This window comes from Chondrus crispus, genomic scaffold (genome assembly GCF_000350225.1).
Source record: "Chondrus crispus Stackhouse genomic scaffold, scaffold_103, whole genome shotgun sequence".
NCBI classification, from domain to species: Eukaryota; Rhodophyta; class Florideophyceae; order Gigartinales; family Gigartinaceae; genus Chondrus; species Chondrus crispus.
In genome coordinates, this window is record NW_005178895.1 from 143,147 (window position 1) to 162,414 (window position 19,268).

Consider the following 19,268-nt stretch of genomic DNA (forward strand, 5'->3'; position numbering starts at 1 on the left):
TGGATGAAAAATGAACTCAACAAACGATTCGATATGAAAGACCTTGGCGAAGCGAAGACTTGTATTGGTCTAGAGATCGACCGTATACGTTCTAAACACGTCCTGACCGTCACGCAGTCGAAGTATGCCCAAGCAGTACTGAAACGGTTCAAAATGTCGGCATGCAATCCTTGCGTTACTCCGACGGAACAGTCTCGACATGTCACAATGCAAGTGGCCGAAACTGGCACTGATGACAACCCATGCCTTGAACCATATCGTCAGGCCATTGGATGTCTAATGTTCCTAATGGTCGGGACCCGCCCCGATATTGCGTTTGCCATTGGAAAGTTATCTCAACACTGTGCCGACCCTCACGAGTCGCACTGGTCAGGTGTGAAACGTGTTTTGAGATACTTGCGTGGGTCCCAGCATCTTGGAATAGTGTTTGGTAAAGATGATCTTAGTACGGAACTTCATGGGTATAGCGACGCAGATTGGGGTGGATGCCTTGAATCACGAAAATCAACGAGTGGGTACGTGTTCAAGCTTTGTGATGGGCCTATCAGTTGGGCTTCCCGGAAACAAACAGTAGTTGCAAAGTCTACTTGTGAGGCAGAATACATCGCACTCAGTGAAGCATGCAAAGAGGCCGCGTGGCTTCGACGCTTCCATGCCGATGTACTTGGTGCGAATTCGGATCCAACAATTCGCGTTGGATGTGACAACGCTGGTACGATTGCGTTTGCTCAGAACGAATCTACAAATCGTCGCAACAAGCACATTGATATTACGTATCATTTTGTTCGAGATGCGGTGCAGCGAAAACTGGTCACATTGTACCATTGTCCGACAACAGAAATGCCAGCCGATATGCTGACCAAACCACTTGGTCGCGTGCTGTTTGAAAAGTTCGTGGGCATGGTTGGGCTTTCCGAGTGCAAAGCTGCCCAAAGCATGTGATCGAGGGGAGGTATTGAAAATGTGCGACCACATGCTGTTATCTGAAAAGTGCAAAATCGAGTGACACGTGTACATGACTGCACGGTCCGGGCGCTCTTACCCATATCACGACATGACACGTGTAAAATCCCAGATTTTGGGGTTCCGGGGACGAAAGTGGCCTCTCGGAGGGTCATGCAAATTTGCATAGTTTTGCCAAGTGGAACCTTGGCCCGTAGCACTATAGACTACACAGGAAATACTGCAATTCTATTGGCCCTCAGGTCTAATGCTGCATATCTATTGGTCGAGCGTTGTCCACGTGTGCGTCATTGGCCTTGTGATGTACTTTAAATGGCCTGTATATGCCATAATTACGTTGTTTTGGGGGTTTCAAGTGGTTTGCCATGGTTGTAATGGGTAACTGCATGGGGCCCCCGGGCGGGACACATGTATCCCGTGTACACATGTACACGTCGCCAGGTGGATTCGTGTACGTACACATGTACACGCATCCAGGTGTATGCACATGAGGGTTTACAGTTTTACAGTGTCAGACTGTTTGCGATCCTGCGCGTGTCTGAGTACAGTACATGTGAATCAAAAGTACAACAAGTACTTCTCGCGAGAGGAATACAGTTGTGCGATTATTCTGTGTACGCGTCACGCTGTATGCCAGTCTTGCGTGAGCACGCGCCGTTGCACTGTGCTCTCGTCATGGTGCGCCGTTGGATGCAAGTTCATGACAGTACTCGTGTGATTTACATGTATTCTCATGTGAGTTGTGTAGAAAGTCTGGATGCACATTGTTATAACTTGCCATAATTATCTGACAGTGCTTGGCGAAATTAGTAAGGTGAGAAACAAGGATACGTATGGCGATTGTGATATGAGAGACGTTTGCGTTGTTGGAAATAGACAAGTGCCAAGTTGTTCGTTGCACAACAATGAAGTCTGGCATGACTGGATGCAGATTAGTAAGGTGTGAAACAGTTGCATGCATAGGGCCATGGTTTACAGTCATTTGGAATGTGTAGAAATAGTTGTGAGCTAATAGTTACGAATCGATTCGTAAGGTGGAAATCGAACAGTATGGTCGGGCCACAAGAGGACCGCGCTTGGTCGCGCATAGTAGAGTATGGTTTACTGGGAGTCGGAGTAGAGCGATAGTGTAGCTAGCACTCGAAGTGTATAAGTATCGCAGGAAAACGGCTTCAAAGTAAACCTCGGCACCAACTCCTTCACTCACACACATCAACCTGCCTTCTTTCTTTCCCTTGCCCCTCCGAACCTACCATTACCATGGAGCTTCAAAATGTCCCTAACACATCTGATATGGAAACACAGCCCCCCATGACAAGAGAAGGTGAGGAACCACGGCCAAGACTAGAGCAGGATCCCGAAATTTTTCTTCCTAATCCGCGAACTCCCGTGCACTCGAACCGAGACAACTTTCCCATTCGAGATGGAGGTGTCCTTGGCAATTCAACAGCTCCGATCCGTGATTTTCAAGCTATACATAGGAATGGCAGGCAATTCCCGCAAATGAGTGAACGAGAGAACGAAACCCCTGGTGGGCATTCGAATCGCAATGCAGTGCTTGACCGTCGAAGGGTTCTTGGAACGTCCGAAATCGCTCAACTTAAATCCGACCCGTCTTTTAGGATATTTTTGGAGAACCTTCAGAGAACTCTTTTAACCAAGTTCAATACAGTCGAAAGTGCGATCAAAAATCTAGGACAAGAAGTTTATTCTGTCAAAAATCTCGTTACAGATGGCATGTTAGGAATGAAGGCAGGTTCAAGTTCTGGTTTGCGGAAGAAATCGAAGAGAAGCTCCAACTTCACCTCGAAATGGGCGTTCAAAGACCTCGTGGAACAGGAGAATGCTTCCTTGGGAGCGCAAGTAGAGTTCGTGTTTGGCTCTTCTCTGCTGTCAGAAACTCTTACAGGTTGCGTATGTCACTTCATGGAGTATACTTGGTCCCTTGGCATTAAACTAGCTCACACACACCTGGCTATGGCTGCGTTCTTGTACGGGCACAACAAAACAGCAACGAAAAAGGCGTTTGCATGCGGATTGGCGCTAGTGCATTGTGATTTCAAGTTCAGGTACGTAAAGAAGCTGTTCGAGAGTGCTAGAAGGCGCAGGATTGACGTTTCATACAGCGAGAGAAACGATGACAGAGACAGTGTTAGTCATGAACACCGCCATCCTCAGCGTGAAATGCCTCACTGGCTAGAGACTGGATATGTCGGAAAAGATATACTGAAGATAACAAGAAAACTGGTAGAAACGAAGGAGAAGCCCCCCAAACCCATCGTGGAAACCGTGAAGGGACGAGAGGCCATCTACATCGCTCAAAGTGTGTACGCAATGGTGACCGACTTTTTTAGGGAGTCCCGAGTTGCAGCCAAGAAGCGTTTTTTTGAAGATCTTGGGTTCATGCTGATTCCGTGGGAGTCGCGACGAGACGAGGCATACCGGAAGGCTTTCAGCCCCCGAAGTTATCGTTTAAGTATCCAGATCACTATTTCAACATCGGGGATCAAATTACATCTGCAGTTACGTCTGACATTCCAAACGCGGTGGCATTAAACAAATGCCTTCTGCGGGAAATGAGTGATTCTCGATTGGAATTACATGTTCTACTGGAGTACGATGTTCTTGTGGGTGAGGGTTTACTAAAAAATGGCGGACAGAGGAGAGGCTTTCAGCCAGCCCAACGCAAACGTATGCACCGCACAATTAACCTTGCTGTAGTATCTCTAAATTTGTTTCTAGCGTACACCCAAGGCAAAGACGTGACTGATTTTCTTTGCAGTCATTCAGGCTCTCTACGGACAGTTTTCCGAACTGCATTGCTATTTCGTTTGTTTGTCAACGATGTTATCAACGGCAGGAGTCATTTGGCTTTGCCGTCTACCTTGCGTACCATGGAGGATGATGAAGGGGTACAGGAACAAAATAACAGTGGCGGCGGTACATTGTTGTTTCCGGGCGAAGCAGAGGAAGATGAAGCAGACCAGCCACAGCATAGTAACCATGATGAATACGAGGAAAGCGAAGAAAACGGTAGCAACATGGCTCGTGTGCGGATTTTAAACTTCCTGCCAGGTCTTTCGAAACAGAAAGATGTATTGGATGCACAAATCCTAAGGATATCTCCGGCAGCATTCGACAAACTGTGCACAATTTTTCCAACAGGTACCTCAGAACGAGAAAATGCGAGAGAGGCGGGTAAAAGTGTCGAAAATATGCAACAGGTTCAGGATCAATTGTGGGAAGATGACTCCAATGATGATGATGAGTTTAATTTCGAGCACCTTCTTCAGGGTAGCAGCAGAAACAGGAATGAGGGGTGATTTGCCTCATGTTACAGTATATCCATGACTACTTATTTCACGCGATACTTGAAGTTTTGAGTCGTGGGAGAGTGTACTCTTGCAAAGGCTTACCCTGTCCGAGAAGAACTCACAATGTGGGATCATAATGCTCAAATGTGAGTTCTAGGAATTAATCTGATAGAGAAGTTTGGAGATGGCAATGAGTTCTTCCAATGAATAATAAAGGTATCAATTTTCACGGATATCAGATACAACACTGAATACATCAAACCTTTCCCCGACATGTCTGAGGTTTCAGAGGTAGAGTAGGCAGATACAGGGTAGATATTATGTTAGGAAAGGGAGAGAGAGAAGTTACTGTGAGTTGGGGGTGGGTGAGGTGGATGTGATCTGGGCGGATTTGATCACGACTGAGAGGGCCGAACACTTTAGTGATGGCAGGGTACATGTGGGGCGGGGTGGTTATATAGAATTGGTGACAGTAACTGTAGTGATACCGTGGAGGATGGAAGACTTCACCTGATCATCTGATCTACCACAACCGAAACCCTCTACTCCTCGCGCCCTTCCATTTCCCCTCCTTGAACCCTCTTCCCCTTGATCCCCCTCCAACACCTTGTCCATCACCAACATGTCGACCCCCGACCCTCGAGCACGACCTCTTCCTCTCCTCCCTCACCCCCGGACCCGACCTTCACCTCACGAAACATCCATCCCACCAACCTCCTTGACATCACCCAATATCACACGCCAACCCGCTCTTCCTGGCATATTCACCCACCTCTTCATATAACAATCTCTCATCCAAAAACCATGGAATGATTTTCCTAGCGCTCCACGACATCAATTGCCCTCTTCACTTGCGTCGTGAATCGCATTCCCGCGCGGTGGCTTGCCTTCCGATTCCCAACCTGTACGACACGAAGGTACTGTAACTTTACAGCACATACGTACAGCTTGTCGCCCCGCCACCGCCTCCTCTCGCCGCCTCCCGAAAATTTAGGCCAAAAAGGAGGGTGGCTACAGCTCACCGGGGGACATGTGCATTGCTGGACAGGCGAGGCTGGCTTGATTCCCCACACCGACGCCGCCGTCCGGTGTTAAAATTGGACAAATTTAATGAGGGTGGGATTTCACATGAGACCGCACGTTGCGCACGGGCGGGCCTGTGCCGCACGCGTAACACGCTCCCACACACCTCTGCTGAAATGTCCATGCGGCGGGACAAGACCAGCATGGCGACACGGCCCTCAGTATAATTCCAATAATTTTTTCAACCAATACATTCATGCCAAATGTCCAGGTGCTCGGGTGCTGGCACCGCGAACTCTTCGTTAGGAACGGCCCTTACACCCCCGGGATCAATGGCGCGTCTCCCGTCTCAGTGGCGGCCTTCCCAAATGGTGGATTTTTGATCCGCAAGCTCGTCAATCGTCCTCATCGTCGCCGTCAACAGGTGTCGTCCCCCGCTCTCCCTCCCCATTTTCATTCGCATCTCAGCCCCTCCATTTCACAATGGCCTTCCTCTTCCCTCCCCCTCCACCGCCCCCCTTTCATGTGGGCACATTTCCCAGCCCCTCCCCTCAAGGCCCCTCTCCCGCACTCCCCATCCGTCGTCGTTGCACCCTCACCCCCCCTTTCACCATCTCCAACCCCTTCAGAAACCCCGATGGAAACACATTCCTTGGCCGCGTCCACGTCCTTGAGCGCAAAAAATACCCCTCTCCGTCATCGACTCAGCGTGCGTTTGCACCCATCGCCAAACAGAATGTCAACCGCAAGCAAGTCGACGCCGCCATCGACGTCTGCAATAACTGGTTTACAGAAAACGGCTACCCGTGCTCCCGCCTCTCCATCGTCACTTACCCTTCGATTTTCAACCGCACGCTCGCCCTTTACTCCATTGAGCCCCGCCTGCACGCCATCCGTCTTGTCGCGGTCGACAGCAACGGCAAACCCGTCGAGGACGCCTCCGTCGTCACAAGAGTCGACCTGATCGGGGATCGGGTCGGATAATCTACCCTGGCATGAACAGAAATCGCTGGGGGGTGTCATGAATGTGCGCGGTTATGACCATGGAGAGCTGGGACGGTACAAGTCGTTTTGGGACGGGGCGACTTGAGCTTAGGGTACCGTTGACGCGCGGTGCTCTCCCGGGGGCAGTTCCAGAAGATGATGAGAGCGAAAACGAAAAGGACGGAAAGCAAAGCGACACCAGTGCCGGCAAGGACATCGATAAATCTGCTACTCAACAAAAGACGAGTGGCACTAAGGGAGGCAGCTAAAAGACCCCCGCCGTCCAAAACGACAAGGGGGCTAATGCAGAGAGTGAAGACAACACCTCTGTATCGAAACACGTGAATGATGCCCCAGCGAATCGATCTGGAAAGGTGATCTCACCCGGTTTGCTGGACAGCTTGCCGGCGTTAGTGGGTGTTATGTTTGGGGATATTGCCGTCTCTAATGAACAGATACGAGAACCGATTGGGATGAGCTACGGAGTCGGTGTTCGCATTGGAGGCATAATCACGATGAACTGGACAAGGACGATGGACGGGAGAAAATCGCGACTCCATTTTGGGTTGATCGATAGAAGTCTGTAAAGGTAGCAGTGCGATCTTGCCAGTTAAGAATTAAGTATAAATCCCCGGAATCATCCCACATGACAAGAGCTAGTTCTCGTACTATCGCTTGCGTTCTTGTTGCCAACGGTAAACGGCAGGCGCTCCTGTCGTAGAATTCGCTCGTCTTTCCAACACACGACGCCCCTTGCTCAGCAGAGCCTTCTCCGAGGCCATGTCCTTCAGCACCGTCCTCAATTTTCCGTGTCGCTCCTCACCGTCCTCAATTTTCCGTGTCGCTCCTGCCGCTGTTGCAATTCCTTGTACGCTTTCTTCGTCGACCTTAGCGTTGCTCGATGCCCTCCACCACTATGTAAGGAGCCCGTCCCTTTCCGCTCACTCAGCTCCTTTTCTAGCCCCGCCATCTCCTCTTCATCATCCACAAACATGACATGCTTCCTGGGGACGCCCGAAGCCGCCGCTACACCATGCAGACTCTTCTTCAGCCTGTGGACTCTCCTACCTTCCATTGCGCATTTCATTCCCACATATCCACTATATGCACCACGACGCCCCTCGAAAAGCTGCGCCGCGAGCTGCGCACGTGCCACCGCGGCGGACACACCGGCTGCCCTTCACGCCGTCAAAACTTTTCGGTCATGCATGCAGATCATTTTTGAAAATATGACAAATGATTTGCACGCGTCATGCATTCTTATTGGCTTGTCTTCGTCGTTTTCTGTACCCCCACCGTTTTCCATCTGGTAAATTTACCAGGAGAAGGATCGCCGGAACCCCATCCTTCCGATGGAACCAGAGGCCCCGCCTTCCCCTGAACTAGCGCCCGAAGTTGATAACATCTACCACGAGGGAGTCCTGTACAATGTCTACAATGTCCTCACATTTAAGAACAAGCGCTTTTACGACATCGCGTACGAGTCTGCCGAGCGGTAGTACTAGGTCGACTTTTCCGTCCGCAAGTGACGTTTTGTCAGCGCAAAGAGCGATGCGATTGAGGAAGATCCCCCGTTAAGGAAGCATCGGGTGCTTGCCGCCGGGCACGTTGGTGAAGAGGGCTACAATGGGAAGTGGGGCACGTTGCGGAAGAGGGCTGTAGGGCTGTAGTAGGAGGGGCGGGATCTGAAGACTACGGGTCGGTGGCATGGATCTTCACTAAGGGGAGCCGTGGGGAATTATGCGTTTGCAGCTCTACGTGTACACGTTTAAGAGTCGGGTATCACGTTCAAGTGTCGGGTGTCGGGTATAAAAGGGCTGGAAATTTACTACTGGCGACCGCCAGTAAGGTCGGTAGTCGCCGCATGCAAAGGCGGGGCGACGGAGAAAAGGGCTTCGCAGGGGTGGTGTGCTTCGGTACCACTCCCCTGCTGCCCTTTTCTTTTGGTCGCGAGTTCAATTCCTCGCCCCGCCCCCCACCCTTGGAAGCCCCTCGTAGCTAGTAAGTTCCGCGGCGCAGCGCAGGCGCAAGAAGAGTGTAGAGTCGCTTTTTAAAAGGCGGAAGCCAAGGTACATCGAAGACTGTAGGGATAAGCACATACACGACGTGTCCGTTCCGTGTAATATACGAGGGACTGGAGCTGCTTCGGAAGTTATGACTATTAAAGTGGCGCAGACGCGGAATGTGGAGGAGGCGGCGCTGGGCTTTGATATTATCGAGTGCGTAGAGTTGAGGGAGCTAGTTTGAGAGGTGGACGGGAAAGAAGAAGTGTTGGAAAGGGTGGTGCGGTGGAAAGGGCGGAAGAATATTGGGATAGTAATGCCGCGCGAGCAGACGGCGACGATAAAGCGACGCCTGGGCTAGCTAGAGAGAGATGAGGGAGATAGAGAGGGTTTTCATTAAAGGAGGCGGGGAGGACTTTGTTGGTTGGTGTGGGCAGTTGGAATGGGGTGAAGAGAGATGGAGGTGGGAATGCGTCATAGAACGGGCCGGAGCATCTCTCAAGGAGACGCGTTTTCACGCGTGCCGTGCCACGTGCGCTCTTCTGCGCCAAAAACGGGCCCTGTCCCTCCCCACGCACACGCGCTGGATCCTGCGCGCCGTCTACGGCACTGTAAATTTACCCCTTTTGCATCCATCCAGTTGCACCCACCCCTCCCCTCTACGCGTTACGGACCCCCTTCCTTTGCCTTCCCCCGCCCCCCAAACCCAGACGCCTACCGAAAACCATACCACCTCCCCTTTGTTTTCTGTCCCCCCTTACCCCCAAACCCTCCCGATGTCCACCGCCGCCTCCAAGCGCGGCCGCCGCCCCGTCTACACCATGCACGACCCGGCCGCAGCCGCCGCCCCTGCCGATCCCACCGCCCCCTCTAACTCCCGCCGCGGCCGGCACATCACGCCGCAGCCACCCATGCCCGTCGCCCCGGCCGACGGCCCCGCCTACGAGGCGCCCACGGCCACACGCGTCTCGCGCACGGTCGGGCGCATCGCCGCGGCGGCCGTCATCTCGGCATCTCAGCGGAACCTGCCGCGCCCGCCGTCGACGCTCGAGCCGTTGCCATCGCACCAGAGACTGCCCTATAACTATGAAGTGTGCGGCACATGCAGCACATCTGAGATCGGATCTTGTCTTGAGCACAACATTTGGCACTTTAAATTCAACGTAATGTATAGAGGCTTTACCCTTCTAACCAATTTCCATTAACTCGAAATTAGTACAGGAGAACACAACATATTAGTCTGTTCTTTTCGGTAGGGGTGGCTGTTCACAGCAGCGTTCTGACGACGTTGCGCAGCAACGTTTATACTAATCCAGAGCAGCGTTCTGACCACGTGGCGCAGCAACGTTTATGAAGCTCATCAGAAATTATAATGTTAATCAGTGGTACGCAAAAGTAAAGCACGAAAACAAGGTTGGAAATTGATACGAATGTTATGTTGAATCAGAATATAAATATTTGGGGTCAAAAATAATGTACAAATACGATGGTGGGGACCACTGATTTTCAGTGATCCTGTGTATTCTGACCACGTAGTGCGGATGGGGCAGAGGGCACTGTGCCAGAAGAGGATGTCGCTGATTATGAGGAGGAAGGGGACCCGTGAGAATGAGGACATGGCAGCTCAGAAGGGCTGCTGAGTGATCCACGTTATTCGATAGAAGAATAAACTGAACTCTTGCTTCCTCCTTCTGACGTGCGTAGAATACGGACCCCTAACACGCCCTCGCGCGGTGATCTGCCTTGTTGGACAGTGGACCAAGTTCACCAGCACCCTTTTTCCGAATGGAGGACCGTTCGCTGGGCCACCCAGGGCCCGTCAAGCGATGAAGCGAAAACATCCCCCTTCTGAGGGGGATGGGACCGGCACTCCTTAGGAGGCAACGCAATACCTCTTTCGACGAGGGAGAATACCTCCCACCACCGGGGGGATCTGACTGAGAACGACCGAAGGCCAGGCGTGCCCTCTTCATGAGCGGACAATGGTCCTCTCCCCCCGGGGTGAAGAGGTATGCCCCTGCCAAGAGGCGGAGGGCGACCCCTTCAAACGAGTATACAGCCCCCTCCTCAAGTGAGGGGACCGATCATGACTTCCGGCGGGAAGTACCTAGCTGAACGAGTAGAAACACTCCCCTCTACGATTTGGGGAGGGGGAGAAAAGTTTCTCCGTCTTGGGGTCTGAGAAGGCCCTCGTCGGACACGCGACACGTTTCCCCAACCCAAGCGAGGGTAATGAAAACGCGGTGAAGCGGAGTGGACGACCTCGTTAACGAGTAGAGCCCGTACCCACAGTACAGAAATGAGGTACTGACTACGTTATATACAACGGGGAGGGCCCTCGTCAACGAACTGGAATTTTCCCCACGCTGGTAGGGCGGGAACATAAACTCGTCGCCGAGTCTAGAAATTCCTTTTTCGTTGAGTGGTGGGTCAACACGCTTGACGGCGGGAGTGACCTCGTTAAACGAGCGATACAACTATCCTGCGCCGGAAATAAAGGGAAGAATTGTCACGCCAAGAGGCGGAGATGACCTCCTCAGGCCAGTAAGGAACTCTCCTCTACTAAGTGAGGGGCTGAACTCGCCTTCTGGCGGAAGGGACCTTGTCACCTGAGGAGGATCATTATTCACTATACGAACGGGGGTACTCATCACGCTATAACAGCAGAGAGACCTCGTTAACCAGTACGGTAAATTATCCCACCCCTGTGCAAGGGGGAATGACACGCCGGGGGGCGGAGCATGTTACAACCGTAGGGTAGCTAAACCGGACGCGAAAAAGGACAGGCTGTACCTAAAATGAGGGAGCCTGGGGGACCGCTGCACTGGAGCGTCGGGTAGAATAATCCGGAACGGTAGGAAGCACTGGACAACGGAGGTAAACCGCACTGGACACAGGCAGGCGTCCTGGGGTGTAGAGCAGTACGACCGGTGGCGAGCTGGAAACCTGAAGGACTTATTTAACCGTACGGAGAAAGAACTGGGGTAGGAAGTGAGGGGAGGTGTGCTCCCCTCGCTTTACCTCAAGCCCAGTGCCCCCTATCATATACCCCCTAGTTGGGCGGTGGCACCGAACGGGCTACAGTATCTGTACATACTGTGGCCAGCTTAGTGTACCTTACAGTAACTCGAAATTAACTACTGTACTAACCCCCGATCTGTTGCGCACCACGTGTACACAGGTACTAACTGGTGCCACTAACTACACGTGGTCGCCCACGTAGCCACTCAGCCACGTGCTGCCGACGTGTCCACCGTATCGGTTACACCTTAGTACTGTACTCTGGCGTTGTCCCGTCGCGCCCGCCTAGTACGGTAGCGCCACATGGCAATTGTACTACAGACCCTTCTTCTTAAATGAAGTTACGTCCTCGTGCCGATCGATAACGGGCAGGGGACCTCTTCTTCAAGCCGTCGCGACCTCTCCGTCCGGACAATTACTCCGGATGAGCCGATGTCGCCGCTCCGATCAGGCTGCGAGGCGCTCCTTCCCCCGGCTAGATCCCGGTCGCCCGCCGCATACTGGGTCTCTCGCACGGCTTTGCCGTACTGAAATTTACCACGCACACGCTCCTTCATTGCTTTGCTCAACAACTTCTTGTGCGAAAGGAAAAGTGTTTCAGGCAGGACATCGGGCTCATCATCTGCCTGCCCCAGGTCAACTTCGCTCCATGCTTCGAACGCCTCAATTCCAAACATTGCCTCGAATGGAGTCATGCCAGTTGATGTTTGGACGCTATTGTTGTACCGTAGGCACGCTAAACCGACGTGCTCGCCCCAGTCGGTTTTCCAGAGGTCATGAAGCTAGAAAGATCCCTGGATACAGTTCGGTTCCACTTTTCAACCGATCCGTTGGCTTGAGGATGCCACGAGTAGCTCTGCATTCGCCCAACTCCCAGCTTTTCCCTAAGGCACTCGACTGCCTTGCTGACGAGGTTGGTCCCACCGTCCGACATCAACTTTTCCATCCGTTCAAATATTGAAATCCATTCATCCAATAAAAGCTTTGCTACAGTCTCCCCCTTCTCATCAAGGATCGACACCGCCCGTACAAAACGCGCAAACACATTGCTCATACCTAGTATCATGATATTCTCTGACTCCGTGCGTGGTGTGACAGTTTGCCCATGAATAGCAACCCGCTCGCAGCATCACTTCAGAAGAACGATCTCTAACTTCGCTTACCTCTGCGGCTGCTCTTCCTGCGACACGGCGCATCGCATGTAGTTCTTCACGAGCTCCACAACGTCGGTGACCATCACCTTCCACCAGTACCTCCTGCGCAATTTCGCAATTATGCGGGCCACCTTGTAGTGCCCCTGCAGTCTTGAGGCGTGAACAGACTCAATACAGACGTTTTCAGCGATTTCGGAACCACAAAGAGCAGATTGCTGCCCTTTTGCACCCGCAACAAGCCATCTTCATCCACGAATTTCGCTATATCTCCGGACGCAATTTGTTCGAGATTTCCACATTCTTCCTCCTGTGCCGCACGTAGCTCATCCGCTGATGGTCCGCTCGCGAATGCGCTGACTTCGGCAATTGCGGAGACTCGTTCTGATCGCATGGCCTCCAACACGGCAGCCACTCGCTCCTCTTCTTCGGCTTCCGCCATTTCTTCCAGGCGATCGGCGCCGAGCGGATTGTGGCCGCGTTGGCACAACGATTTCGGGACGGCGTCACGACAAAGCGTATCTGGTGCCACCAGCTCTTTTCCGGTACTTCATGAACTTGCTTGTAAAAGAGACGGGTGTCGTGCACTGAGGGGGAAAGGTGGGATCCCCCTCTGGCGGAGCGCGCCCGTTCGGGGACGTGTGTAGGGGATTCGGGAGACCATCCGTAAAGGAACCGGTACGGGGCCGGGCGCGAAAAGCAGTAGGGAATTAGAGGGGTAAAAAGGAATCGAACGACACTCCCAGGAGGGGCGGAGCTGTAGGGACAGGTGTCGCGCGGAGGGCATGGTGTAGCGGGACGACGCGCGCGGTAGAGATAGCTGGGAGTCGGGACGTAGATGGCTCGCAGGGTTCCGTCGTAGGACGGGGACCGACGCGAGGCTACGACTCCGTTCCAGAAACCCGAGTTGTAGACCCAAAGCTTCATGAGGATTTACTTAGGGTCGGACGTCGACTATATAGGAGTCGACGTCGCGATATAATAATAATAATACTAATACTCATTAAATTAAGAGGGGCACCACACCCGTGACACGTAGTGGTGGGCCACGGGTACACGTGGTTAATGGCACGCATAAACGTGAGGTATAACACGGGTACAAGTGGGTAGAACTGTCAGTACTTCGACAGGGCTCCATGGAGCTTACACCCAGACAGGAGCGAGGGGTTTGGATACACGGTTACACGTGGTATACATCTCACTTATGATAGTGAGGCATTCCGCGTGTGCTACAGTACAGCACCGCGATTACGCGGTGTAGTGCAATGTGCCTGGTGGGCCGCAAACACAGTCCGACGGTCAAACAAAAAGAAGTAAACAACAACAGCAACAAACACTGCCGATGGCACGCGCTACGGAGCGTTCGAGACTCCCTTTCCCCTTGTGTGGGCTTGCGGCCCACGGTAGCTCAACTCCGACGGGGGGGTAAGGAAAGATACCCGGCCCGGGAGGATAATGGTGGTAGAGACTTGTGAAGACTTGAGTGCTCGACGAGTGCGGGTTGGGCTTGTCTACGAGAATGTAACCGCGGTTCGCCGGGTTGTAAGGCCAATGCTCGGCGAGCGTCTTCAGCACCTTGGGTATAATTCAAGGTCTTCGAGGGGGGCTTGTTCAGCACTACCCGACGGGATTGTAACCGTGTAGCAACGCTACTACCGACGTGTTGCCCGATGGCTAAAAACACCCTCACCAGCGCGATCGCAATCGCGGTAGGTGGTACCAACTCTGTCTTATACAGTAAGACATTCGACGGAAGCGTCGTCGCAACAGCCTGTCCGGGGAAGGTGGGTTGGTCGTGTCCGTACACAACGTGTTGCCCGATGGCCAAAACACCTACACCGGATCGGTCGCAACCAACTCCAGTGGAACCAACATAATTAAGGGAAAAATAGAGGTAGAGATAGAAAAGAATAGGGCAATAAAGGAAAAAGAAAAGGGAACCTCCGAGCGCAAAGGATGCCGTAGGCTTAGGTAAAAGGGAGCGTCTTGGTAGAGACGGACGTCGACCAAGGCGACATTCAACTCTGGCAACTCGGGTTACCTTTACTGACTCGGTGGTCAGAGAGCTAAGGTATATATCGCCCCGCCGGAGCCACTACAGTAGCTCGCGGCGCTAGATCCTAGATCAAATCTAGTGTCAGCAAAATTAATGTCAACTAATTAACTAAATAAAATAAAATAATTAAAAATTAGAACTGTGCAATTATTCACACGTGTGTCCCCCAACCCGGACTACTTTTCATATCCAATTATTTTCCTTTCTTTTCACCCCCCTTTTCAGGTGCGTATTGCACTACATATCCCCCTTCCGAGCGCTCTTGTACGCCGCTCCGCCATCGTATAATCTCCTCGCCGTTTCTCTCATAACCCTACACCGCCGCCTCTGGTAATCGGTGAAAGTGCAAGAGCAAGACGGGCCCCATGTTTCCTTCATCCCCGAGCCACTCGAGTGGTGGTACCAAACGCAAGCGCCCCGGCGTGGGCTTTTCTTCCACCTCCCACGACCCTCTAAGTCTTCCTTCCATCCCTCGATTACCCCCTGATTCCCAACATGCCGGCCCTGTTGGCCACATCGATTCCGATCCTAACGCTCCGTCCTCGCGTCGATACCCTGCTGCGTCGGAACTCCACGATAAGGCCATGCGCCTTAATCCTGAGCTTTTTGCTTCCGCTAAATGGTTCTCAGTGATCGGTGTATGCGCCTTCGATGACATTGCTTACTCGTTCGACGATGGCGCCGGTATGCTTCCAGGACAAATCCCCCTTCAAGCTATCCGGTCTTACGATTGGTTGGCTCGCATCGCCATTCCTCCCGCCATTCTGTGTCACACTCCGCCTCGCGGTCGTGCGGTGTTATCTACCCGCTTCATGACCGCTGTGTGTGACAGACTTGAGCTGCCATTGACGCAGGATCTCATCCCTGAGGAATTCGGTTGTGACACGTGGCAGTTTCGCACCGAGGGCGAGCGGTCTTACCTCGATAACATGCTGGCCTGGACCTCCGATAACCCTCCTCGTGAAGCTAACCGCCTTTGGTTCAACCAACGGACCGTCTCGGGCGCCGCTATGATGTGGACCAACGCCATAATTCTGCCTAATTTCCGACTTATCAAGCGGGGTACCATCCCCTTTTTCCAGCACACAGTGCGCTTCGAACGCCGTATTCGGTCTGACACGGGTTATTTTGTGGCCTACCAGATGTTGGAGGCGCGTGAAATCTCGAGGTCCCATTACGCGAATCGTTATCAACGTATTCCGTCGTGGTGGAGCCAATTTGAGGTCTGCCAAGGCTTTTGGGCTGAGCTCGGCCCCGTGTACACGTATTACGGAAGGTATTTACGTGATCCTCGACACGGCCTTTGGGTAGTCTTCCTCACAGAGTGGTGTACCAAAGTGGCAGTGACCCTCCTGTGGGAGACCTGCGACTGCTGGAGGTTGTGGTACTTGCCTCCCCAGCTCATCAGCCTCATGCAACGCCTCGATTATTCGATTCCCCTGGGCGGTGCTGATGCAGACACCGAACTGCATTCTCTCCTCGATAAAATAGAGGAGGTCGATCGGGACTTGATACTGCGTCAAAATTCCTCTCGTTCCTTCGTCGGGCAACGCCCCTCCTTCTCTCCTGGTCGTGCTCATCGTGGTGCGGGGGACTACGCTTGGTTTAACCCCTGGACGGGATCGCAATGTTCTTGCGACGAGGCGCGTCTGAGTCGACAGCATGGGAGTCAGACGCCCGTTCCGGTTGAATTACCCGTCTTCCTTGCGGATCCCCGCGAGCGCGACCTCTGTCCCCGGGAGCCGTTGCGTTCTCGCCCTGTGTTACTGGTCTCACCGACTTCACTTCCTGTCGATCCGGCCGACCCCACTCTCCCCGTGAATGCTTCGATAAGGGCGACGAGAGCCCCTGAGTGTGAGGAGGTCATATCACCTTTGCAGTCTCATTCTCCTCCAGTGGCCAGGTGTCAACCTCTATCAGAGACGAGAGAGGCCCCCTCGTCATCTAGCTGGACTGACAGTCTGTCCGTGCGCGCAGCCCCAGAAAGGAAGGGAAATTCTTCGTCCCTTACCCCCTTGGATCCTCCTGCACCGTCTTCCTCTGTGCACGTCGCAGCTCGTCCCCCTTCTCCTGCGGCTGTTCCAGTTGCCGCCCCCTTGTCACCAATCGCCCACGCAGTCCAATCGACCAGGGGAGGTTTGACCTCCCCATCCTCTCCAGATGTCATCAAAAAGAACGACGGCGCCGCCAGCGTTTATCGCACATTGCTCCGTGCTCACGGAATAAACGAGGGGGCTCTTCGAGAAGCGTCCCTCGTTGACCTGCGCTTACTGGCGCAACATATCGCCTCACTTCCAAAGAAAAAGATCCTTCGATGAATTGTCCCATTGACCCATTGCCGATGGTAGCGTCCTGCCGATCCATGTTCGGATCATTGTCCTCTGAGAGTGTCGTCTCATCGTCGACACTTCCCTTCGTCCCACCGAAAATAAATTGCATTTCCGTCTCCTATCAACTTGCTCCTCTTTTTCATACGCCCCATCGACGCGGTCGCATCTTCTTCTCTCCACTTTCCTTCTCTTTTCCTCGTTACTGTCTCCCATCTCTTATCCATTTTCCGTGCACCCCTGCTACTGCAGTTGCACATCCCCGATTACCTTCTCTTTTCCTTTGCTAATCCACGAGACCGCCGGCTGAAGAGTCATGCCCTCTCTCTTTTTTCAGTGATCGGCCCACGGACCTCTCACTGCCTTCCGAAATGCCCCCACCTTCATTACCCTTCAGGCTTTCTCGATGTCTATTTTCACGCCTTCGCCAGAAAATATCCCATCTCTCAAACACGTGATTACCTCCTCTGGGGCCTCCCGATGGTTGAACGATCCCGATCCATCCCTGTCCTGACTTCATTGACGTCTGCACACAATTATCATGTAAAATATTCGGAGTCGAGGGACTGGTAACTTCCCTACGCCTCTGTGCTTCTGCTTTTGGGCGGTAGTCACACATACAATTTTGTATGGCCCTCCACGTAGTTGAAACTCGATCCAAATTTCCTTTCCTTCCTTTTTCGCTGTACGGGTAGTACCCGAAGTCCTTGTAGGTCTTCTGCAATGACCTTTCCCTTCGTCCAGCTTGTTTTTGAACGTCCCTTGTTCATGATGACAACGTCATATTGTCCGCATGGCTCCTTTGGTGAGGCTCATGATTGGTAAATTTGGTAAACCGCGGAGGTTTGGTATATGACAATAATTAAATGAATACTGGTCTTTTCCACAGTCTAGCTCCCAGTTGAGCTCATCGATGTGATCGGTAACACAATTTTGAGTTGCAGTCGGATGTCCCTCTTCGCCTTCTCATAAGCATCGCGCGGCGAGGTCCTGGTGGGGTGTCAAGGGAAAGGCTCGAGGTCTTCGTAGAACGTTTCCGTTTGTGTTCGCCATTTGGTCGCGGTTGGCGAAATCCTCTTCTTCACCGACAGTGAATTGTCGCGTGCGACAGTCCCCTCTGTTCTCTCCGGGTCGAAGTTCCCTTCCAATCTCTCCGGTGAAGAACCAAGGTAACTGGAAAATCTTCCCCCCAAATGTAATAGCAGTGTACGAACTATTCCTTTTTGGGCTCGTCGGGGCGATCTTCAGGCCCCTTTCGTACGATCACGTTGAATTCTCCTGGCTCGGCGAGTCGTTCGGCGTGTGATAAACGTTCATGAGCGGCAGGGTAGCTTTTGAGTCGCCTCTGACGATCGTGTGAAACGGCGAGCTAGCAAGCCCTTTGAATGTCGGATCCTAAGGGACGAGTCCCTTGGCTGTCCGTCTGGCTGTCAACATAGGCGCAGATCATGCGGATATGTGAATCACATCCGGCATTCCACATCTGCTCACGCAACACTTGTCCTTTGCCCGTTTTCACAAAAATCCTCATAAATATTTTCGTCAAGTTAATTTAGACGGGGAGGCGGATCACTGATCCAAACGTCATCTCGCGTGCGCACGGCGGCGCGTGATTGCGTCCTAGGAGGTTAGTCTGAGACTGCAGTAAATTTTCCATTCTGTGGCGCGGCAGCGTCTCATTCAAGTGAGGGAGTCCCAGGCAGAATCGCCTAAGTCATTTCATTTCAGTTGTTCTCATTCGGTGTCATCCACTTCCTCTCGAGTTGCCTTGCTCGTGTGCACCTGCACATCAACTGCATATGTTCCGCACCTTCCCTCTTGAGTTAAAGGTCACCTGCGCGGCAGTGAACAAGGTTGGGCGGTGTACATTCTCCTTAGTCTTCCTCGCGCCTACGCAACTTTTTTCCTTTGTACCATATCGCGATTAACTACGTATGCGTTCCGTTCCTAGCGTGCCGATGCGTTTCAGACTTTGATTCTTAACTTCCTTGACAACGCCAGCCCCTATATGTCGATAAAAAGATTGCGACGGACGCATCCGGTCTCGGTGAGAGCTGTTGCCCTTGGTACCAATTACCACAGAATGCGATCCTCGTTTTCCGCATGCGATCGCCTATTACAGAACCCTGGCCTTATCCTGTGTACCTCTTGGTCTACGGTTCCGAACCGTGAGTGCTCACTGAAAACAGGCGTGGGGGCTTTCCTCTTCACGGCGCTTCGCGTACTTCATCGATTATCACTTCCGTCTTCCTCTGGCGTTTGCGAGTTTCCCTTCTCCGTCTCTCTACGCGAATCTTCGTTCCCTGTTTGGCGAGTGCCCTCCCCCTTTCTTTTTCACAATGGCACGGTTCGTGCGTCCGAGTCGGAATCTCGACCCTCATTCGTCCTCCTGATCGTGGGGAGTCCCCAATTTCCTTCACCATCGT

The 19,268-nt window shown here is 52.6% G+C and overlaps 1 protein-coding gene; it reads left to right on the top strand.

Annotated features, from left to right (window-relative positions):
- The first annotated feature begins 6,757 nt into the window (after nucleotides 1-6,757).
- Nucleotides 6,758-7,014, top strand: CHC_T00001572001 (hypothetical protein). XM_005712414.1 is given in 2 exon segments: nucleotides 6,758-6,871; nucleotides 6,872-7,014. The coding sequence occupies 1 exon segment, from the start codon at nucleotides 6,758-6,760 to the stop codon at nucleotides 6,869-6,871; it is 114 nt and encodes a 37-aa protein (XP_005712471.1). The 3' UTR covers nucleotides 6,872-7,014.
- The last annotated feature ends 12,254 nt before the right edge of the window (nucleotides 7,015-19,268 follow it).

Excerpts from the sequence above, each read along its gene's own strand:
- CHC_T00001572001 (XM_005712414.1), top strand. The coding sequence starts at position 6,758 with ATGAGCTACGGAGTCGGTGTTCGCATTGGAGGCATAATCACGATGAAC.